Raw genomic sequence first — 22,978 nt, 5'->3', positions numbered from 1 at the left:
ACCATGTATACGAGGAACATCAAGAAGCAATAATCATGATAACAAAATTATCCAAGGCTGGCTGCATAGCATTATGTTGTTTGTACAAGTATCTCAATATGTGAAACATTTCCTGGCCAGATAGAGCCATGAGTATGGCTAGAGTGTAAATCTACGACAACACACCGAACAAAGGAAAACCAAGAATTAATAGACGAAAAGACTAACATTCCCGGGACTCGAAGTCTTGAGTTGCGTTCCAAGACAGAGTTCCTTGTTTCTAGGCCCCGAGAACGAATATTCAATAACCCAACATGATAAAAGCACCCAAAGTCGATGCACAGCAATGAAATGCAAAGGGGATATCCATGGAAAAAAAAATCGTTAAAGGTTCTAAGCACACGCTGCATGCTAAAGCTAAAATGGAGAAGAATTCAAAAGTCAAAGTCGGGGGTTGCTCACATGGCTGGTTTTGACCATGCTTGCTAGGAGATAGAAGGGATCATACGGCTGTGCCATCTAGACCAGGAGTAGGCGCGGGTGCAGGATTGGGCGGCGAGTTATGGGTGTTAGAGTCGTTTCTGGGAGTTTCGTTGACACCCTGGCCTCGGCAAAGAGGACAAGAGTTTCTCCCGGTGGTTAACCACTACGACATAACGGTCAGCAAATCGAACAGATTCCAGTAAAATGGGCAAAGGGCAACAAACCTGGTCTATGCAGTCCTTGTGGAAGACATGCTTGCATTTACCCAGCTCTCGAACTTCCTCGGCCACTTCATAATCACTCAAGCAGATCAAACAACGCTCCCCGTCCTGAATTTGAATGGCGCCAGCGCCTTCCACCGCTTCGGCGACCAATGAACCCGCATACTCGACAAGACGGAATAGTCCGCCGGCGGAGTTGACGTCGGTTTGGGAGGCGACGGGGGGTTTGGCTGGACCCAACAGTGATGAGAGTAGGATCATATCCTCGTAGGTCGGGTTCTGTTTAAACATTAGCAAACAGGTTCCTGACAAAGACCAGTAGGGCATTCTTACATCGGTGAAAAGGCTTGGTGTGGTCAGAGCCGGGTGATTTTCGGAGAGGTTGGTTCCAACAACATAGATTAACCAACTGCGACCTCCGCTTGGTGGAGGTTGATCGGGCTCAACCATGCCATTGCGTCGAACAGCGCCGGAGCCGAGGGCCCGATGACGAGCATACTCAGAATCGCTTCGGCGCCGCTGACGAGCGGTATTGAATGTCGCCGGCTCTTCCAAAGTCTCAGCCGTCGGTTGCATTTCCCGGCCTTCATGGAGATGAGGTAGAGTATCTGGAGCAATTGCTGAAGCAGAGGATGGTCTACGGCTCGGAGTCGAAGTGCCGGAGGATAAAGCAGACATCCCCTGTTCAGCTGGGGTTGATGGAGGTGGGTGCGGTCCCGGGGGGCTCTCGGAGAAACCAGAAGGATGATGGGATGGGAATGCAGCACGGGGCCCAGTGTCAGACATTCTTCTAAAGGCATTGGGGACCGACGGGCGTGGAAATTCTGCAGCTTCGGCCGGGGCGTGTACTCCTGCATGGCCTGGCTGCCGAGGAAGATTCAATCTAGATCGCACGTCGCCTCGCTGACTAGTTTCACCAGTGGCATCTTGAGGCCGTGGGATAGTATTAGGTGGCAAAAATGGTAGGCCGAGCAGGGCATCTAGACCGGGTGCCGGACTTGGAGGCTGTTGGTGCCCAGTATGACCTCCGTTTCCAGCGGGCACGGACCGAACTCCAACAACGACCAGTGTAACTGTTCGTCCTTCACCTTCGGCAGGTTCGTCAATGTCCATTCCATCCGTTTCGGTCCCACGTTCGCCGACACCATTCGCGCTCTGCCCTGAAGCGCCTGGGCCCGCTGGAGATTCTGAATTGGCAAACCGGAATACGCGCAAGAAATTGACGGGATGTGAGGGTGCTTCGTTTGCAGTATTGCTCGGCCCTTCTCCTGTTGTAGGTGGCTGAGCCTGTGCAGAAGTTGCATGCTGCAAACTCTGGATGAAGTTCTCCAAAGAGCCATCTATCCCATCATTGCCCAATGCCTGGATATTAGGCAACGCTGGGCCGGCAGTGCCGGATAACTGAGCTGCAATTGCGGACGCGGCAAGCTGAAGAACCCTTGACAGAGGAGTTTGCTCCTCTCGTCGAAGGACTCTGGATGATCTCGCTCGGATAATCCCGGGCAACCGGCGCATCAAAGCGGGACTTGGCTGGGCGGAAGATGAAGCAGTTGCTGGTCTCTCAGCCTGGATGGCTGGCTCTACGGAATCCAGCTCGTGAGGGGGCTCGCCGAAGTCCAGACGCGTGTCCATAGTCCTATCATCAAATAAGGGATCTGACATTTGTAATTCCGGGCTTTCGTGCGGCCGCAAATCCGAGTGTGGCTGGCCGAACATGTGAGAAATGGGAGATGAAATCGAATGGCGCATGCGTTGTAGCCTGACACTACGGCGCCAGGATGCTCTTGTGGGCTCGGGCGTTTGAGAGGGAGAGTCGATGAATGGCGGGTTTGCTGGTGCATCTGGAATTCCAGCGGACTCCGCGCGGGGTGGAATAAAATATGGCGCACGACCAGATCGGCGCCGAGTAATTCCTCTAGGGCTAAGTGAGTTGAACGCACTAAACCGACCGGATGTGTGGGCAGTCTCAGATCTTGGAATGGGCATAGGAACTAGGCCATGTCGATGTGCATGTCCCTCCGCCGGAGTCTCTTCTTGACTGTTGAGAAGTCCACGAATGACTGAATTTGGAAGAAGCCTAGATCCCAGCCTTGACATGGTCGATTGTCTTCGTGCTGCCATTCGAGCAAATGCCGCAGTGCGGTATTCGCGGGGTGGGAATTCATATTCGGGCGCGCCCTCCTCTTCGATGCTCCGCATGGGTTGCGAGCCCTGGGGGAGCGACCAGCTTGGCCGATCGGATGCCATATCTTGGTCGCCCCCGGTGTGTGTGTTCATTTCTGTTCGGGGTGGCAAACCGCTCTCTCCGTTGTGTTCAGCCGCCTGTCTATAATTCATGTTTTCATCCCTTGTATTAGGGCCACGCTGTGTCGGGAAAGGTGCAAGGTGTGTCGAGTAGCCAGAGTTGGATAGATCACGTTGCGTAGAAGAGGACTGTCCCATAGTAACAGAGTTGTGGCCGTCGGAGTGATGCAGAGTGTCAATGACTATTCATCGCCACGCGAGAACCATATGGCTGGTAGCGGCGACCGTATCGATATTTGGTTGAACCTATGAGATGGATATGACAAGTAAAAGTACCTGAGTGATATATGAAACAGGTATTGATTCCTTGCTCAAGCTGACAAGATCGATGCAGTCGATTCTCGGGTGTTGGTTCAGAAGAAGCCGTATGTGCCGGAGCTTTGGAACAAAGGAGTGGAGAGCAGACAGGGAGTTGGCGGTTACCGGGTTATTTGCGACAGGTACAAAATGTGTAAGACAATTTCACTGCCCAATACGAGCAACAGCGGCCAGAGGTCTCAAACTGTCTGACGAGTCCAGGCACAGCCCACACTCCGAGTGGTATAACCGCCGAGCCTTGAATCTCGGGGATCTAGGTAACCACGCTCGGGAAAGAACAGCCAGCAAGTGGCAAAAGCGAAAGGAGGTAAAGGAGCGCTGGGCAAAATGAAAAGGGGGAACTAGAGGAAAAGGAAAAGGAAAAGGAAAAGGAGGAGTAGAGGAGTCATATCAAAGCAGGCAATTGATAGAAGGACGATAAGTGATGATGTTTGCCTCGTTTGCTTTGACTTTTATGCCTGAGGCACCATATCTTCATTCCGTCATGTTCCAAGGTTCCACCACCCGTCTTCTGACAAATGCGCAAACCATCAATTGGGGCAATCATAGCCTAGGCCCTAGTACGGACTTACTACGGCTCTAAATTTCTTCGGGCGCATGGAATACGCCCCATCTTGGGCATATGGCTACGCCGTCGTCTTCGGTTTTTTCTCTGCCATTACCGCCTTGGCTCCAGCCGCCTAGCACTCGCGTATCTCAATATGACCGCCGGAAACGCAAAAAGAGTGTCGGGTGGAGTGAAAGCGATCTGGATGGCGAAGAAACGACTGATATCGCTTCAGCTACGGAATCTGAGCCCGCTGGGCCCCCCTTAGTATTGACGCCGAATGAATCCCATCAGTACCGAATTGCAGGTTTCCCATTCCACCAAGAATTGCCGAAAGGCCATTTCCCCCATGAAGCAGATAAGGAGGAGCAATTGAGAAGAGAGACTACCTCACGTCACCTCAAAGACTTGGCGGCATTATCACCTCCAATCTATCCTCCTCAGTCGGCCCAGCAAGGCAACATTCGCTTCCAACATCTGGGTGCGTTGACAGCGATCTTACATCGATGTATGCTCCAAGGTGATTATGTCCGAGCTGGACGAGCCTGGGGCTTGATCTTGCGCGAAGATTACAGAGGCTTTCAGATGGATGTCCGCAACGAAGCAAGGTGGGGCATTGGTGCTGAAATCTTGCTACGGCGTGACGAACAGAAAAGTTCAGCCAATCCTGGTACCACCAAGGTGCCGAATCCGATGGAAAGCACACCCATAAATTTTACCACCAAGGGTTTTGCAGCAGCCAAAGAATATTATGACCGCCTTATTCTCAACCATCCGTTCACGAAATCTTCGCCACAGTCGATTTCCTCTTTGCACTTCTACCCTGCGATGTTTGGGCTTTGGGTGTATATCACTCAGGAAGAAAGCAAGATGACTAGGAAGAATATTTCTCTTCGCCAAGAAGAAGAGCCTGAGGAGTTTTCTGAGGACGAAAACTCAGAATTCGAATTTGGCCACCGTCGGAAGTCACTAAACAAGACAGATGCTGCCATCACAGCAACCAGGGCATTGGAATTGGAAAAGGCGCAGCAGATTGCTGCGCGTATGGACCAGCTCCTGGGATCTCCTCCATACTCCGACTCTCCTGAATTGCTGGAGCTCAGAGGCATGATCTGTTTGTGGATCGGAGATCTGTTACTATCTGCGCTATCATTACCTGTGGACTTTGAAGAGAACGACGACCCTGACCGGATGCTCATGGATGAAACCCCCAGCTCCCTCGAAGCGAGACGTGAGTACAGACTGGCAACTGAAAAGAAAGCAGTCGAAGTCCAAAGGTCGATTGAGCTCTTCGAGAAGGCCAAGAAACGAGGCAGGAGTGTGGCATACAATATGGAGAGCCTTCATATTGATGATGACTCTGCTGATTGAGGTCCTTGTTGAGATGATCTCGATGTCTTTTCCCATGGGTTGTCATGTAAACGGCGGACCTATGGATTACTATATGCGGTTTTGACCTTTCGGGTTTAGCAACCCGATACGCCGTCACGTAACCTCCCTTCAACGCCCTCCGACTTAAAAGACCCGTCTGCGCTGGCTGCTCTCCTCCCTTCCTCTCAATTTTTCATTATTCTGCCTCTCTATCTTGCACTCATCGCCGCCCCATGTCTTTTACTCTCGCCCCCACCGACTACTGCGCATTTGCTTTCAACCCGACGCACTGCCCCCCCTTCTTTTTTACCAGAGATACCGCATGATCCGATATCCAGCTTGCCATGCCTGTCACCCGGAAGCGTAACCACCAGGATGATACAGCATCCTGTTCTTTCGTGTCGCAAATCCTACTCCTTCTCTAGGGCGGTGACTGAGCACTATGCTACGAAGATATACGGGTCTCCCTTTTTTGTCTCTGGTTCCGCGGGCCTCCTTCAAATCCGCGAAGTGCCGGTATACTCTCGACGGTATATCCCTCTCCGGCCGCCCCACCTGAGGTTGCATTGCATAGCCCCTGCTTCACAGAATGGCTCCCTATTGCCTAGCCAAGCGCATAGCTGTCGTCATCGTCGGTCTCTCCTGACCTTCTCCACCCGGTCGGTGAAAACTCGAAATCACAGTCGGATAGACCCGCGCCAGCCCATGCGTTTCTACCTAGCCAGCACAGGCGTCCGAGTCTTTCATTCTCGGGGCATGCGCCGTACCTCCAAGGTCAATTCCATGAATTTAGTGAGGTTGAGACGTTATTAGCCTCAACGAGCTTGCGGAAGAAGTGACCGTTGACTGCTCGAATGAATTTGACATGGATTTCTTGAATGCGTCTTCTGGAAGAGATTGCCATACTTGCTTTTGAAATTTGATACTTCGACATGTTATGGGATCGTCCAGGAGCCCTGCAATGGAGGACCTTTTTCTACTTTATCAAATAAGCATAGTTTATTCGCATCAAAAGTTAGATATCCCCGGGAGGCATGCTGTCATCCTCATCGTCTTTATACGGCCAGTTTCGCCAAGTTAACTCCCGCTCGTCCACTTCTGCTTGCCGAACCATTTCCATACGAAACTGTCGATTGCCCTCCGCCGCCCTCTCAAAGTTTTCTGGCTCGGTACCGCCTTCCAGGTCTATATCGAAATGGTCTCTAACCTGGGACAATAGCTGTTCAGACTCATTCCATTCCTGCGATTCCACCATGGCAGCCTCTCGTTCTTCGTTGCTGAACACAACCGGACAAGCGGCCGAGGAGATGCTGCTCCATACCGATGGAGTCGTGATACCTACTAACGCAGCACGTAAGTTGATTAAGTCTGCGTTCCAGGGATACCCTGTTTGGCGAATGAGATACTGCCGCATTCCAAGATGAGGAAGTCTCAACAAATTCATGTGTTCCTCATTGCGTACGCCTGTCGCGGCTGTGTAGTAAAGGTTGGCCTCTTCCCAGCGAAAGACGGTTCTGCATTGTCTCTGTTGTTCGATTCCCATCTCATCGAAATCATCGGGAAGAGATGGAATATGCATACTTTGAGGTCGGGAGGAATCATGCTCACAGAATGCGGGATAACCCACTTGCATGAAGCGGGGGAATACCACAGCATCTTGCCAATCGATGATACTGATGATTTTGGTTGATCCAGGTGCCAACAAAATGTTGCTTAGACTCAAATCAGGGTGTCTCAGCGTCGGAACGCTGTAAGAACCTGGCCGGGTTATATGAGGCGCTAATTGTAGGAATCGCGTAAGTAACGAGGTGTGCTCAGAGGGAAGAATGTTATGATTAGTCGGCAAAAGAAAAGTTTCGCGAGGCTGAGCTTTGGCGTGGTGCTGAATGACAGCCATCTCTCGGCGAGCCGCGGACGTGACACAGTCCTCAGGTGAAAGCCCTGACAACAATCAGTCCCGGTCATGGGGATAACGGAGGGGAAAGGGAGAAAGGGAGGAACGTACAGGGTCCACGGTCAATTTCGGTTTTGCTTCGTTTGCCATGCCAAAACTGCCGAGCAGACACAGGGCCGATACAGAAATCCTCCACGATTGGTATCTGGGTTTCCCCGGCAAGGTCCTTCTTGTGATATAAGCTTCCATATGCAGGAAAATGGAAGTCAAAAATCTTTCTCTCTATATCTGCGATCTGTGTCATGATATCTTTTGTCTCGTCGGTAGTGAGATCTAACCACCGTGAAGAAAGACCCTCCCCTTTCACTCGCTCCATCAGAATATACTCTGCTCCGATGGCATTATTCGATGTTGTTGAGTAAGCCAAGACCTCTGGTACAGGAAGTTTAAGGACAGATCGCAAGAAGTTCATGGTGGCCACCTCACTGGCGGTTGTATAATGAGGAGGCCCGGCAATGGGAGTCGGAATTCGCGCGATCACTTCACGGCTATTCTTTGCACCCAGAAGAAACACTTTGTTGAAGCCTCCCTCTGCAAACTTAGTAATATCAGGGCAATAGTCTTGTTGCACTGCTTCGCCGGCGATCCGTTGGAGCTCTGCTGGTCGAAACTTGACGTATCGTTCGTCCAAGCGGTCGGTCTCGTTGAATCTAGCTGGAAGTCAGTGGCTACAATCAAAGCAATAATAGACTTCACCTACATCCATCGTCGTGATGTATTTCGAAAGAATTCCTCGCGGAATGCTGGTGGGCTGGTGGATAAGTGATGGCGGGAGGAAGCACTGGAACAGATCAACGGTCTCCGTAAACAGGGAGCGGATGATACACTTCGAGTAATGGCGAGTCTCCGGAAAAACTTCACCATTCTTCAAGTACAATAGTAGAAAAACAACAACATTCAGTCACGAAGATGTTGCCTGGTGCAGGTTCACTTATTAATTGAGCAAGGTGGGAGCTTGCCAGGAAACAGCTACACGATAAGGTTTGTAGTTGTAAACGGCGGACCTGTGAATTACTAGATATGGTTAGCTTTGCCCTTTTGGGTTTAGCGCCCCAATACACTGTCACGTAACTTCCCTTCAACGCCCTCCGACATAAAAGACCCCTCTTCGCTGCTCTCCTCCCTTTCTCTCAATTTTTCATTATTCTGCCTCTCTATCTTGTACTCGTCGCCGCCCCATTTCTTATAATCTGGCCCCCACCGACTACTGCAGCCCCACTCACTGTCCCCTTCGTTTTTTACCAGAGATGCCGCATGATCCGATATCCAGCTTGCAATGCCCGTCACCCGGAAGCTTCAATAAGCGGGTTCTACCAGTTTGAGACTAGTGTCACACTAAACCTACACTAAATATGCAATAGAAAAAAATAGAAAAGAGGGAAGAGAGCTCTCTGCCTAATAATTGGCCTGGAGACGTGAATTTCCAGAGACTTGTGAAGTTGTCTGTTCCCCTGTTCATTTTTGCCGCCGCTGCCTGCCGTATCTATCGGGATTTGTATCAACTTAGTCATCGTTCTTTTCCTCCAGGGCTTGTAGCCACTAACAAATAATACTACTCTTCTCATTATCTCTCAGCGCAGAAATCTTACCTTGCTTTCGCTTTCTCGTCAAAGGGAGCCCGGAGCCCTAGAGAGTAAGGCTGATTAACACTCATTTCTGCGGATAACAAATCGAGCCTCTTATTATCATTGTTCTCAATCTTGAAACGCCACGCGCGCAGCCAAAATGCCCATTGCAGCTCTGCCCGTGGAATTGATCTCAAACATATGTAACCAGTTGGATTTCCAGCAATTGGTCGCCCTGAGGTTATCATGCCGCGCTTTGTACAGAAACTCACTGGAGAATTTCGCGGAGACCTTTTACCGAAAAATCCGTTTCATTGTGACAAGCGAAAGTCTCCATGAATTGGAAGAACTATCCAAGTCGAATGGTCTCCGCGAGCATGTCCAAGAGCTATGGATGATACCAACTGTGTTCAATGGTACTGAAATGCCCCTCGGCATGGTATCTATATCATCAAAAAGCTGCCGACAAGTCAATGGCGATGAGCTGGAAAGCCGGCATGCTATCCACAAAGCCATGCTTGCGGATAATTCCAACCTGCTAGAATCAGAAGCGTTCAGTGTTCGACTTCGGGAATGCATGGATCGATTTCAGAACCTCCAAACAATAGGACTCGCACATTACAGAACAGAATTTTTGCTTGATCCACGGCAGCAGACAGTTCCATTCTTGGGAAGGCGACAGATGATGAGCCGGATTGATTTTCGATTCGATGTTTACAGCCTGGAACATTTTACCCATACCGGTCAGCATAGCCAGATAAGGAAACTGAACTCCTTGGCATTGTCGAAGCTTTTTCTTGCGTTATGTGGCTCAAGCTGCAGACCCCGAAAGCTGTATACCTGCGATTCCAATTTCTGTGGTGATATCGGCCCCAGAATTGCCCTCTCCGAAGAACAATTTGACTCTCTACTCTCTACTTTGAAAGGCCTAGAGGATCTTCATTTATGTATTGATCTCAATGAGGCGGCTTGGCTGAAATTTTTCACGAAGCTTGCACCTCAACTGGAGGGACTGGTCTTGTCGCAAGGTCATATGTTTTCTTATCTCGTTCAAGATGAGATACCTGCCTATCCGGCAAAAAGCTACGTTGGAAACATGTTCCATAACATTAGCTTCACTCGACTCCGAGAGCTTCATTTTCACGAGCTCGATATCTATTTCAACTCTTTGCAATCACTATTGCATAGTGTAAAGAAAACTCTGGTCACTCTTACACTTGAACGGGTGACAATACGCAGCGAGGACTTGAGAGCTGCAGAAAATCCTAGGTCGCAACATACCAACACACCTTGCGGCGCTGGATTTTCTCTGACATCACCAGCGTCTCAGTTCACTTCGCCATCGTATGTACCAACTTCGCCGTATGTACCAACTTCGCCGTATGTACCAACTCCGCCGTATGTACCAACTGCGCCATTTTTTTCACCATCGCCATGGTTCACACCGACCGTAGCTTCGCCGGAATATGGACCAGCCCCCTACCAGTACGGCCAGTATCTGAAACAGCATGGGCAGAAAGTGCACCCCAATCCCCACAGCATTCCTCGACCTCCGAATCCTCTGAGTCGACGACAGAAGAATATCCAAGCGCAAAGTGGCTATCCACTTATCACCCATATTCTCCAGCTGAATTTGCTCGAGGCTCAGTCTGTCCGATGTGGGAAACCCAAATGGCATGGAGACGCAACGAAGAAAATGTGACTTGTCTGTCTAGCCTTTTGGACATTTTACAGAACGAGCTATCTCTAGAAACACTCTTATTGGAGGATATTATCTGTGACGGCAATTATTATTATTTCGAAAGAGTCAATGGAAACGGACAAAGCGGCCGAGTGGATTTTGACATTCGCAAGGCTAATCTTTCGTTGAAAGAATGGATTTCCCGTTTGAGGCCAATTGCTCACTGCCCGGGTTATCGCATTCTAGACCTCAAGGAAAACAAAGGTTAGTAGTGCCTCCCTATTTAGTCATTGCGGTTACTGATGGAATCTAGAAATAGAGGAGTGGTTCGACAAAATGATAGGAAAGGACAGCGGGTCATTCAACAGGTTGGACTGTGACTGCAAAAGAAAGAAGAAGCCGTGGTGGGGATGTCCTTTTGGATGTCACCGATATTAGAAAAAGGGAATTGATAGAGGGACACCCCCTTTGGATACTGGGACCCGGCAGCAAGAGGAACCAGGCTATAGCGTATTCTTATGGGGCGTATACTAGTGTCGGAAAGCCGGGTTTTTACGACCGAGTTATGATAGAGAGCAAAATTGAGCCTTCAATAGCAGATGTAGAGCAAGTGCCTCAGGTGGCTTCGAAGCATTGTGCATTGTCGTCCCGAACGGTTTATATGGTTTAGTTATACATACGCTATAGCTTAAGGCATAAGCTTCCTACTCCGTAGGGAGCGACCGGAAACGGAAAAGGGGTTTTATTAGATAGGAGGCGAGGGCTTCTTTATGATATAATTACACTATACATCCATATTGCCCAGCTAGTACTATCTAACAGAAACCATACGATCCTTACAGAATCTCAGTTTGGGAATAATCGGCACGTGACTACGCGGCGATATCGCGTTTGCCCAACAACCTTACCGTGTGACTGATCCTGCCGTCTTTCGGGTGTCATCAAGAAAAGAGAACACATTCATTCATTTCCCCTAAGATAGCCAGCTTCACAATATCATGGGGGTTGGCGATTATGTCCACTCCAAAGAAGGTGGGCAGGCTCGCGGAGCCCCCGACCAAGCCACCCAGTCGCGCCAGCAACGTGCAGAACAAGCCAGAGTCGAGGTACCCGTCACCCAGCTGGTCGACCCAGCCCCTCCAGGTGCCAATGGTAGAGCTGGGTTGCTAGAATTTCGTGGTGCATCCCAATTCCCAAATCAGCCCCGCAGTCTCCCTACGCATGGGATGCAGCGGGAGAGCATGTTTGATACAGACGTGGAGGCGATTGATGATTCAACTGTGGCAGGCACTAGTGTCTACGGATTTGATGACAACAAATCTCAGGCAGCGTCAAGTACTAATGCTGCCTACACCAACCCGGATCCACAACCAATGTACCAGCCGCAGCCTTCACGGCATACTTACGGGTCTAACTGGTACGAAGGCCTGGGCGACCAAGCTATGAAAAAGGCCGGTTTTGATTCGGATGACTTCGATGACTTTGGAAGCCAAATGACTTCATCTCTTGGCGGAGATGGCGGGGATAATGAAAAGCCCGACGAAGCACCCAACTGGAATGTGTCGCACAAACCGCGTACGACCGAGGAACCATTGAGCAAGCGCCTGGAGAATTTCTGGTCCGCCAGCAGAAAGAGAACTTCATCGCGGCAGTCTGTCAATGTAGACTCTGACCCCGAGCCTCAGACTCAACCACAACCCAAGTCTAAGCCGCGTAAATTAGGTCAAATGCTTCCTCCTACGGGGCCCAGGAAGATTGTTCTCCCTCACACCACGTCAGCAACACCCAGGACACGTTTCAGTCCTCCAAAGCCTTCGCTCCTTGAACAGCTCGACCAACAACTCGATGCATCACCTACTCGCCATAACTCTCAACCTCCGCCAGATGTTGGCCGGACACTCAGCATCGCATCGTTCCAGGAACATACTGACAGCGATGGTGGAAGCGACGATGGCATGGACCGCACCATACGGGCGGATGGACGACGGGAAAGCGGCGGGCATTCAATCAATGCCTTTGATATGACCAGTTTGACCGACCTAGACGTCGATCACACCATTCAAGATCCGTTTTTTGTGCAAGATTCCCACGAACCACAAGAGCCGCTGCATCGTAGCCGCCGCAACACTGCCATCCGTTCCAAAAAGCGAAACCTTGAAGCAGATTACCCACCGGACGTGCTCTACCAAAAGTCTTTTTCCGAGCTCCAAGCTGAGCCCTTTGACAAATCACCCACCCCTCCTCCACCAATCGCCAAATCACCTTCGTTGCCACCAAATCCACCACCTTTCCCGGACCCTCAGGAGCCCAAGAATGCCGTCTCCCACCTGTTGACCCTGACAGACCAAGAACGCCAGAATTACTTGTCCCACATGACTATGGATGAATGGGAAGACTGTGGAGATCAAATGATCGAGCGTTTCACCCATCTTCTTTCGGAAATGAAGAACCTACGGCGTGCTCGCCGCCGCACAGCTGCTGTGTTTGAAGGCGAAGTCAAGCGCCGCCATGACCAAGTTGAAACGCAAAGTTCGGAGTTGACGAATAAATTGACTGAGATGAGAACCGGCGGTGCAGAGGTTCTGCGTGGACGCCACTCATGAGTAAGGAATGATCTTTTGCTCAGCCTGGCTTTTCATTGACCCCTATGTTGTTTGAGATGATCGTGTTATGCCCCAAATTACCCACAGCGGGACTTGATTTATTCATGTTCAATACCCCTTTTACGCTTTCAAGTTTCTTGTTGCTATTGTTTATTTCCTGGGGTCCTACGTGGGGTCTTATCGAGTTCGCATTCATAATTTGGTCTGAATGGTTGTTGTTTTTTTCCCTGCTAAAATGATGTATGATATGGACAATGCGTAGCTCACTCGCCAAAGCTATGCTATCTAACCTATGGTTTATTCGCCCAAATGAAATGGAATACCAGATATAATAACGCCATCGATCCATAATGCAAGAATACCCCATCTCCCACTGCAATCGTTGAGAGGGAGATGAGACTAAATAATGTAATAGAACCTTGGAAACTTATCGAGCCTCGGCACCGGGTTTATAAAGCGCGGCAGCGAGTCTCTTATAGTCCTCCAGTAGAACAGCTACATCCCCAATACGGAGTTCGCATGCATCCTGTGTCTCAAGGAAGCGCTGGATCGGAGGATCAATTTTCAATGAAGGGTTGGGGAGCGGGCTGACGGGACCACTAGTGCCGTCTGTCGAGGCAGGTGATGGCTTGAGTCTGTCCAGTCCCGATGGAGATACAGACCTGCCGCTGGGAGTCTCCGGTGCGTTGCGGCCAAAGTTCTTCATCATGCCCGGGATATGGTTCAGAGGGTTGAGCGTGTTGCCGAAGTTTCGCATTGATTCTAACGGCGTGGGGCTAATGGGTGAACTCGATGCAAAATCTTCCCGCAGTGATGCCGTGATGGACTTTTTACTACTCCCTTGGGTTCGGGTGCTATCCACACTCCGGTCCCTAGGGGCAGGGCCGCTGGAGAGGTCTGTGAGTCTTGAACTACTGCGTGGGGGTGTGCTTTCATCCACGGAAACAGAATTGATCGCTGCGAGCTCCCCTTGGGTCAGGTTTTGGTTGGTTGCAGCGGCAAGCGGCAAGCTCACCAGACGGCGAGCTTCGGCCAATGTCTTTGGCAGTATTGGTTCGCTACCGTCCGGGCCAGGTCCTTGGACGTTTTGCATTTCCTTCAGACGACCAAACAGAAAGTTGAAACTGCTGTCCAAGGTAGCACCAATGTTCTTCAAGCTTTGGTCAGCAGTGGTGCGCACAGCATCATTTGCAGCCCCGAGGACTTTAGAAGGTGGTTGGAAAAGGTTGCTGAGACGTCGTTGCTGTGGTGTGGTGGAGGCTTGAGGCCTGGGTAATGTAGAAGAGGCGGGTTCTTTGATCTCTGGTTTCGATAATTCCGGCGATGCAGATACAGTCGTCACAGCCGATGTGGTAGTCTCCTTGGGTGGCCGAAAAGGATCGACATTTTCTGCGGATGGTGTCGTTGTCTCACTGGGGGGGTTTCAGAGGGCCATCCTGCAGCTCATCGGCACGCAGTGTAGAAAGATCGACGTTTTCCAAAAAGCTTATTGCAGCCTCTAGATTGGTTAAGCAGTAAGCCGTTTCTCCGTCAATTTTGTTTGAAGACCTGAAACGCTGGATAAAAACCAAGTTGCTGACAATATTGATCCCTTCAGGAGGGCACGTCACGAGTGTATAAATCAACGTGGGTAGAATCTCGTCCGCAGAAGAAGAGGACGGTAAAAGTTTAGTAAGAGCGTCAACGATGGCCTTGTGCGCTGCTGCGAGCTGCTGAAGCTTTCCAAGGGGGTATTTGTAATCGTTCATCTTCGCAAGATGCTCCCGGGCTTGACAAAGGAATTCGTTCGCCTCGTCCTGCTTCTGCTCGTCGATTGCTTCAAGGTCCAAATCGATCCCAAGGTCCTTCAGATTAATGCCGACCAGCAGCAAAGCTGCAGTCTTGGAACGCAACTTTTCGTCCCGCACATCATCTAATGTACTTTTGTGCCTCCAAAGTTTATCATAAACCAGCTCGCAGACCCTTCGCTCGGCAGCCTCTTCTAATGCACTCCGTTTGTTTTCAAGGGCCCTGCGAGCCTGTCGCTTTTCAGCTACTTCCGACGCAGTCAGCATTTGGCGACCCGAGGCTCCTGCCCTGACATCATCTTGAGAGCGTTTGCTGCTTAGTTTCGACAGTGCGCTTCCTCGTGGAGCTTTTACAGGCACCTGAGGCGACAGATCCCGGTTGATACGAGATATGAGAGCAGATATGTGTGTCGCAATGTGGGACTCGGCGCGGCTGTAGAAAACTTGGAAGAGATCGGAGATCTTCTCGATCGTGGGGGGCGAGTTGTGTACTTTGGCGCTCAGGGAATTCACAAAACTATTGGCGAACAAGGCTGTCAGATAAAACATGGAAACAAGGGCACTGATATGACCACACTTACCGGTCTGCCAGGCTGATTAGTTCGATCGGTAGCTCCTCGGAAGGGTCTTGTACGCTTCGTGAAAGCACAAAGCCATCATCTGCCTGGGCCTCGCCTGCTGTGCCGGAGTCTGCAGAGCCTCGTCTTTCGAATACATCGTGTCCACTTTCCTGCCCCTCATTATTGACAGGTGATGACAGAGGTGTTGTTTTGGAATCTTGGTCAATGGGAAATTTCACTTCCGAGCCAGCCATTCTGGTGAATGACCGTGCTAAGTGCAAATAAGGCTGAGTGCTAGTTTCAGAGGGGCCAGACATTTTAGAGCCAGGGGCGATGGGGTTCTATAAGGCACTAACTGCGTGTCTCCGCTTCCGGGTACAGCTGATAGGCCTGTGCTGATCCGCGTCTGGGAGGCCAAGTTCTAGCCTGTTGTCCAGAAGTAAAGCGATCAGAGGTATCCTGTACCAAACATGGAGGGTACTGCAGCTTATCAGCAGGGCAATTCTATTCTCCTGGTCATTTCAGAAGACACGAAATTCACGAGGAATCTGATTCACGCGAGATCGCGTCACTTCACTGGGGGTACTCATCACGTGCCGATTGCTCTCCGCACTGCGTCACTTGATAAGTGACCTTGCCGATAACCGTGATAGACTCACATAGGCTCACGCCTCCTTGACCTTGACCCTCATCATCACCCCCATCATGCCTCGAAAACGGTCACGATTTGAACTTAGCATCCACAGCCTATTATTATCGGTTGCAGTATTATCAGGTGCTACCTACGCCTCAGGCTACTATCCACCCTCTCAGCAAGTCCCCATCATCCCGCCCCAGGTACCTTTGAAGGGGGCCGAAGCTACACCAGATATCCATGAGTTTGTAAGATGCCCTACGCAACTTGTATCACGCTGGATGACCTATAATAACCGTTTATAGTCCTTGCGCCATATCTTCCACCGAGGTACCTATGAACAACCCGACTTCCATGCCAGACTCGACGTCAAGCCAGATACTCGCCTTCGAACTGTATCCGAAGATGGGCACGAAGAAGAATATATTGCATCGGAGTCCTCTCTGCTTGCTTCATCCAGTCCTCTCACAATACAACGGTTAGCCGACCGACGACTCCCGGTGATTCAAGGTCACTTGGCAGCTGCGCGGTCTTCGGGCTTTGCGGCCGCCTTGTCTCCACAAGAATGGGCCCTGGACACCTTGCCTGGTCCGAATATTACAGACAAGCCGACCGTCTTGACATTTGCACAAATGACCGCAAATGACTATATTGAGGAGCCTGGAACAGGACAGTGGCACACTATCAATGGCAGATTCAACTATTCGGGGAGCTTTGGTTGGCAAAAGGATGGGCTGAGGGGGCACATCTACTCCGATAAGACAAATGACACTGTTGTCATTTCTTTGAAGGGCACTTCGCCCGCTCTTTTTGATGGCGCCGGTACCACAACCAACGATAAAGTCAACGATAATCTATACTTTAGTTGTTGCTGCGGCCAAGGAGGCTCATACCTATGGAGACAATCATGTGATTGTCAGAGTGCTACATTCACGGCAAACCTGACATGCATCATCGAGTCTATGACCGACGAAGACCGTTATTACCGGGCAGCGATCGACCTATACTCTAATGTTACGGAGATCTACCCGGATGCAAATATTTGGATGACGGGTCATTCGCTAGGTGGTGCCATGACGAGTCTGGTTGGATTGACATTCGGATTGCCTGTAGTCACTTTTGAGGCCGTCCCAGAAGCATTACCCGCAGCTCGACTCGGCCTCCCAAGCCCGCCAGGTTATGACCCACGATTTCCACAGTCGCGACAGTATACTGGAGCCTACCATTTTGGACATACAGCAGACCCAGTATTTATGGGAACCTGCAATGGAATTAACTCGATATGTACGTGGGGCGGCTATGCGATGGAGTCAGTATGTCACACTGGACAGGTGTGCACGTATGACACCGTGGCAGACAAGGGCTGGCGTGTCGGTCTTGGTACCCACAAGATTGAGAACGTGATATCTGATGTTCTTATGACATATGACAGCGTGCCCTCATGTGTCGCAGAGGAAGAATGCTTCGATTGCGAACTCTGGAAGTTCTTCCGAAGCAACGGCTCTGAGATCACAACTACTACCACTACCACCACCACTACCACATCTCCCACCAGAACTTCTACCTGCAAGACCCCCGGGTGGTGGGGCTGTCTGGATGAGAGCACAACTGCTACTACTACGACTACGACTACGACGACAAGCACTGCCACTACTACTACATGCATGACTCCTGGTTGGTTCGGGTGCAATGATCCTACTACCACAACAGCCACCCCAGCACCCACAGTGACTACCACTTTGCCCACAGTGACTAGTACAACGACCAGCTGTCACGACCCAGGGTGGTTTGGCTGCCGTGACGAAACGAGTACGGTAGCCACGACTACCGCTAATCCTGCCTCGCCCACTTCCACAGCCTGTCATAGCCCGGGAATATTCTGGGGATGTTGGGATGAGCCAACTAGCACGACCGCGGTTACCTCGTTGCCCGCTTTCACCTCGGCGCCCATTTCCACAACATGTCATAGCCCGGGAATATTCTGGGGATGTTGGGATGAGCCAACTAGCACGACTGCGGTCACGTCGTTGCCCGCTATCACCTCGACGCCCATTTCCACAACATGTCATATCCCGGGAATATTCTGGGGATGTTGGGATGAGCCAACTAACACGCCTGCGGTTACCTCGGCGCCCACTCCTACCAGCTAACCCCTATTCCTTCCCATGCATGCACTTGCAGCATACTCTCAGTGTCCCCTTGATTTCGATTGATCTGTAGGTTCTTGAGAAGCCGCAAGCGCTAGATATACCCACGCACTTTTACGATTTGTTCGGACCCCAATCTGCTTTGGGTTTCCTTGCGATATACAAGATATACGATTGGCGCATTGAGCGAGCATTTGTTTTTGTTTTTGCTTTTGACTTTTTCTTGTTGTTCTCACGACTCAGCTGAGAACTTTTTTGAGTATTTCTTCGATCAATTCCAAGGGAAGCACTATTTGAGGTACTCTGTCGAGGCACAGTTGGAATTAGCCAATACCTCGCGCAGCACCTTGGAGGGACTGACCCTTGGAGGTTTTCGGGATTTTTTTCGGGTTGCTATCATGCAATGGAGATTAGATCAATGAATTCGTTGAATATAAAAGTGTGTATTTGACTCTGCTCAACAAGTCTGCAAGGTCATCTCCGTACCGGATCGGAAGCCGGGGCTTGCCGATCTCGGATCGTCCCGGTAGAATAAGTTCAACTGACAGCTTGAGCTCGGATCGAACTGCTTAATTGGGAAAACTTGACCTCCCCGGAATGTCTCTCCCTCTTAAGTCTAGCCATCCATTTACAAATTCCATCTTTAGTACTCCAATTCTGGGGAGTGGACCCGATAGGGTGACATTGGCGATTGGATATCGACCATTCATGCGCACGTAAGAGGCCCAGCATTTTTGCAGATACATCCTATATCAAGAAAGCTACATGTAGGTAGTGATGTTACCTGATATTCAGATTGATTTGTGGGCCAATAGACAGTTGGATGATTTCCATATCAAACCCCGGTGGGTCCATAGGTTCCGTAGGACTTTTCCATGGCTCCCCACATGGCACTTTTTTTCTTTGCCATATAAACCAGAGAGTGCTCCCGGGACCTTCCTCTCTTCTCCATAGATCTGCCATCATGGGTCAAGATAACGAGCCTAGTAGGTTTTGCACCCATCAAATCCTAGAACACCAACTAATGGTCTTCTCTTCGCAGAAACCTACCGCTACAATGAGACTCCGGTCTACACGGCCTCCAACGGCTGCCCAGTACGCCCAGCTCACTTCCTCCTGAGTCGCAAGGTCTAATCATATACATATAGGTCATGGACCCCCAGGCTGCCCAGCGCATTGGCCCTAACGGTCCTCTTCTGATGCAGGATTTCCACCTGATCGATTTGCTGGCACACTTTGACCGTGAGCGCATTCCTGAACGCGTGGTTCATGCTAAGGGTGCTGGTGCCTATGGCGAGTTTGAGGTCACTGATGATATTAGCGATATCGTATGTACCGTCTGGGCAACTTCTATAATTCCGCGGAGAACACTAGGCTAATACCGCATAGACAATCATTGATATGCTCAAGGGTGTGGGCAAGAAGACGAAGATGCTCACCCGCTTCTCGACCGTCGGTGGTGAGAAGGGATCCCCGGACAGTGCCCGTGATCCTCGCGGATTCGCCATGAAATTCTATACCGAGGAGGGCAACTGGGATTGGGTGTTCAACAACACCCCGGTTTTCTTCCTGCGCGACCCTGCTAAGTTCCCCGTCTTCATCCACACCCAGAAGCGCAACCCGCAGACCAACCTTAAGGATGCCACCATGTTTTGGGATTACCTTTCCACCCACCACGAGGCCGTTCACCAGGTGATGCACCTGTTCAGTGACCGCGGTACCCCGTACTCCTACCGTCACATGAACGGCTACTCCGGCCACACCTACAAGTGGATCAAGCCAGATGGCACGTTCAACTACGTCCAAATCCACTGTAAGACCGATCAGGGCAACAAGACCTTCACCAACGACGAGGCAGCGAAGCTGTCCGCTGAGAACCCGGACTGGCACACCCAGGACCTATTCGAGGCCATCCAGCGCGGCGAGAACCCCTCCTGGACCTGCTACGTGCAAGTCCTGAGCCCCGAACAGGCCGAGAAGTTCCGTTGGAACGTCTTCGACCTCACCAAAGTCTGGCCCCAGAAAGAGGTGCCTCTGCGCCGATTTGGCCGCTTCACCCTGAACAAGAATCCGCAGAACTACTTCGCGGAGATCGAACAGGCCGCTTTCTCCCCCTCTCACATGGTCCCTGGTGTCGAGCCCTCCGCCGACCCAGTCCTTCAGTCCCGTCTCTTCTCCTACCCTGACACGCACCGCCACCGCCTGGGCGGCAACTACGAGCAGATCCCCGTCAACTGCCCGCTCAAAGCCTTCAATCCCACACACCGCGATGGCTACATGAACGTCAACGGCAACTATGGCGCTAACCCTAACTACCCTTCTACCTTCCGTCCGCTCGCCCACAAGGCCGTCAAGGCTAGCCAGGAACACGAGAAGTGGTCCGGCGCTGTCATCGCCGAGCAGTACCCTGTGACCTCAGAGGACTACGTCCAGGCTAACGGCCTGTGGCAGGTCCTTGGCCGTACCCCCGGCCAGCAGGAGAACTTTGTCGGTAACATCTCTGGTCACCTGTGCGGTGCCGATGAGCGTGTCCGCAGGGCGACTTACGAGATGTTCCGTCGTGTCAACGCGGATCTTGGTTCTCGCATCCAGTCTGCTACGGAGGCTCATGTTACTGGTGCCCCGCCAGCGCGATTGTAGTTGCACGTTTCCTTACTTGATTTCATACCCAAAATAATCGTGGATTCACTCCACATCACTGCATATAGATATCTCAGCAATTTCAATACGATTTACGAATTTGTACCATACTTTATTATGGGCTAACCGAGTTCCTCGTAAATATCAGGTCTATGAATGGCTTGTACACGATATCTTAAAAACAGTAACGCTTTCCACTGTGCTTTGAAAGTTAGTCTTCTCGCAATTCTGCCTAGCAGAGATGAACACTACGCCAAGGGGTAAGTTGACATAGAACCTAGGTATCTATGGCATAATATTTCCGATCCTTTCGATTCGATCTCTTCTACTGCCCGTCCAAGAAACGACCTATCAATATCTCATTAGCATTCAATCCGATGACACAGGGAGAAAGATATCCAGGGCAACTCACGCGTTCCATGATAATTAATCCTGTTAATAGCCGTATGTTGATATGCCGCCGTAAAGATAGCGTAATTCACAGGAGTAGGAACATAACCGATGGCAGGGTCATCATCCATGTCATAACGGTAGTTGAACGAGTCATAAATCGCAATGTTAGCATCAGCCGGAAGCCTTAAAAACTTGTTCCTATCCAACTGATAAATCAATTGCGATCTATCAATGTTGTTAGCATATGACCCCAAACATATCAGAAACAGGAACAGGAACAGGAACAGGAACAAAACTTACAGAAAATCTCTACAGCCAACCAATTGCTCGTTGGGTGTATCGAAATGACAGGGCACCAAATGAGTATTCCGAATGATCCTAACAGCATCCCCAACTGTCCTGTCGCCGCCCATACGTAGCTTGACAACTCGCATCGACCTCTGATGCGGGCCTTCGTACCCGAAAGTACTCATCGTTAGCTCACCAGTATATGAATCTCGCTGTGGTCCCGTACCTTCCAAGTCCAGGACAACTCCCCTGGTGCCAATAGGTGCGTATGGGGTGTCGTCTTCCAGTGGATGTAAGAATGTGAGCCGGAGGATGCAATGGTTATTTCGCTCTGGGTCCTTGGACCAGTCTATGTCTTTCGGCCCCATGTCTAGAATTTCGAGATGGCATCCAGAAACCTTCTTGCGGGAAAGGCCCATGGGGATGTTCATGTTACCTATGAGCTCGTAGTCCCGGTTACGGACTACGTTCTCGGCTGGGACACGAAGAGGGCGCGGTGGTGGGAGAAGAGGAGAAGGGCAGGTATTCCCGGAACGAAGACTGCGTGGCATTTCTGTGCGTATGGTTGGTTTACTTACTAGATAGTGTTGGTGATTTGGCTGCTGGTCAGGGATTGGTCGCTGTTAACGGATTGGTCGCTGTTAACGGATTGGTTGCGGTTGGGAAGTGGCTGTTATTGACTTTGAAATGTTCAGTATATAGTACGGGGACGGATTGTGTCTTATATATTAGTAGACCTTTGAAGACTAGTACTCGATGGAACCATGAGATTGTAAGAAAATAGCTTATTATAGTGATCGAGCAACATCTGAAAGAAGTGGATAGACTATAATTAACCGAGTCATCAAAGAGACAAATATAGATGTTCAAAGCAACCTTTGAAGAGTAATTAGACCAATACACATTGTCCGAAGAGACTATAATTAATCGGGTCGATCAAAGAAGATCTTGTGAGGGGATTCCGGGAGATGAACATTGTTGCTTGAACTAAACCCTGAATCTCAAATAGCATTGTTGATCAAAGAAACTAAGTCGTCCGAGCGCAGGTATGTTCTAACTATTGGCGATCAATGTCGGATTCGATAGATTCTATAGGATAAAGATAGCCGTTTCTAGCCGGTTTATAGTAGAGATGAGATCAAGAGTATACGTGGTTCATTATTTTCCGGTGCAAATATATACAGCCTAATAGAGAGTTAGTATATGTAAGATAATAAAATAATCCGAATACTCCAATTCTTGACGTTGTAGTACATTTTTTATTGCTGCAAGGGGAATTATAGTTCCCCCACGTGGGGTTGTAAGACCTAGTCCTTCCCGAGGTCGTATAGCTTTAAATTGTATACGGAGTACTATATAATCGTTAAATTATACTATGTCTGATCAGCAATTACAACTACCTAGAATAACAAATACCATAGCGCCATCCAGACGTATAATCGAGTTCACACTGTTACCATGACCCATCACTTGCCCCATCCGGGTATCGCCAAGCTTCCTCAT

At 50.2% G+C, this 22,978-nt stretch overlaps 9 protein-coding genes across 9 annotated transcripts; 5 read left to right on the top strand and 4 right to left on the bottom strand.

Annotated features, from left to right (window-relative positions):
* Window positions 1-481: 481 nt before the first annotated feature.
* On the bottom strand, window positions 482-3,125 carry N7489_010050 (RING-H2 finger protein; the record flags this gene model as incomplete). The annotated part of the gene is made up of 3 exons (XM_056715799.1): window positions 482-625; window positions 687-962; window positions 1,017-3,125. 3 exons carry the CDS (start codon window positions 3,123-3,125, stop codon window positions 482-484), a joined length of 2,529 nt encoding a protein of 842 aa, XP_056563421.1.
* Window positions 3,126-3,927: 802 nt separating this feature from the next.
* Window positions 3,928-5,223, top strand: N7489_010049 (uncharacterized protein; the record flags this gene model as incomplete). The annotated part of the gene is made up of 1 exon (XM_056715798.1): window positions 3,928-5,223. The coding sequence occupies one exon, from the start codon at window positions 3,928-3,930 to the stop codon at window positions 5,221-5,223; it is 1,296 nt and encodes a 431-aa protein (XP_056563420.1).
* A 1,015-nt stretch (window positions 5,224-6,238) lies between these two features.
* On the bottom strand, window positions 6,239-8,041 carry N7489_010048 (uncharacterized protein; the record flags this gene model as incomplete). Its single annotated transcript, XM_056715797.1, has 3 exons — window positions 6,239-7,164; window positions 7,229-7,827; window positions 7,878-8,041. 3 exons carry the CDS (start codon window positions 8,039-8,041, stop codon window positions 6,239-6,241), a joined length of 1,689 nt encoding a protein of 562 aa, XP_056563419.1.
* Window positions 8,042-8,902: 861 nt separating this feature from the next.
* Window positions 8,903-10,444, top strand: N7489_010047 (F-box protein; the record flags this gene model as incomplete). Its single annotated transcript, XM_056715796.1, has 1 exon — window positions 8,903-10,444. The coding sequence occupies one exon, from the start codon at window positions 8,903-8,905 to the stop codon at window positions 10,442-10,444; it is 1,542 nt and encodes a 513-aa protein (XP_056563418.1).
* Window positions 10,445-11,421: 977 nt separating this feature from the next.
* Window positions 11,422-13,026, top strand: N7489_010046 (uncharacterized protein; the record flags this gene model as incomplete). Its single annotated transcript, XM_056715795.1, has 1 exon — window positions 11,422-13,026. The coding sequence occupies one exon, from the start codon at window positions 11,422-11,424 to the stop codon at window positions 13,024-13,026; it is 1,605 nt and encodes a 534-aa protein (XP_056563417.1).
* Window positions 13,027-13,453: 427 nt separating this feature from the next.
* Window positions 13,454-15,627, bottom strand: N7489_010045 (VPS9 domain-containing protein; the record flags this gene model as incomplete). The annotated part of the gene is made up of 3 exons (XM_056715794.1): window positions 13,454-14,438; window positions 14,575-15,330; window positions 15,395-15,627. The coding sequence occupies 3 exons, from the start codon at window positions 15,625-15,627 to the stop codon at window positions 13,454-13,456; spliced, it is 1,974 nt and encodes a 657-aa protein (XP_056563416.1).
* Window positions 15,628-16,078: 451 nt separating this feature from the next.
* Window positions 16,079-18,157, top strand: atg15 (triglyceride lipase ATG15; the record flags this gene model as incomplete). The annotated part of the gene is made up of 2 exons (XM_056715793.1): window positions 16,079-16,255; window positions 16,313-18,157. 2 exons carry the CDS (start codon window positions 16,079-16,081, stop codon window positions 18,155-18,157), a joined length of 2,022 nt encoding a protein of 673 aa, XP_056563415.1.
* A 961-nt stretch (window positions 18,158-19,118) lies between these two features.
* Window positions 19,119-20,794, top strand: fgaCat (catalase easC; the record flags this gene model as incomplete). Its single annotated transcript, XM_056715792.1, has 4 exons — window positions 19,119-19,140; window positions 19,197-19,249; window positions 19,303-19,482; window positions 19,544-20,794. The coding sequence occupies 4 exons, from the start codon at window positions 19,119-19,121 to the stop codon at window positions 20,792-20,794; spliced, it is 1,506 nt and encodes a 501-aa protein (XP_056563414.1).
* Window positions 20,795-21,119: 325 nt separating this feature from the next.
* Window positions 21,120-22,026, bottom strand: N7489_010042 (uncharacterized protein; the record flags this gene model as incomplete). The annotated part of the gene is made up of 3 exons (XM_056715791.1): window positions 21,120-21,142; window positions 21,207-21,412; window positions 21,488-22,026. The coding sequence occupies 3 exons, from the start codon at window positions 22,024-22,026 to the stop codon at window positions 21,120-21,122; spliced, it is 768 nt and encodes a 255-aa protein (XP_056563413.1).
* Between the last annotated feature and the right edge of the window lie 952 nt (window positions 22,027-22,978).

Source organism: Penicillium chrysogenum (assembly GCF_028827035.1).
Source record: "Penicillium chrysogenum strain IBT 35668 chromosome Unknown utg000005l_segment0_segment0, whole genome shotgun sequence".
Classification (NCBI taxonomy): Eukaryota; Fungi; Ascomycota; class Eurotiomycetes; order Eurotiales; family Aspergillaceae; genus Penicillium; species Penicillium chrysogenum.
This window is presented reverse-complemented; position numbering and strand designations above follow the sequence as displayed.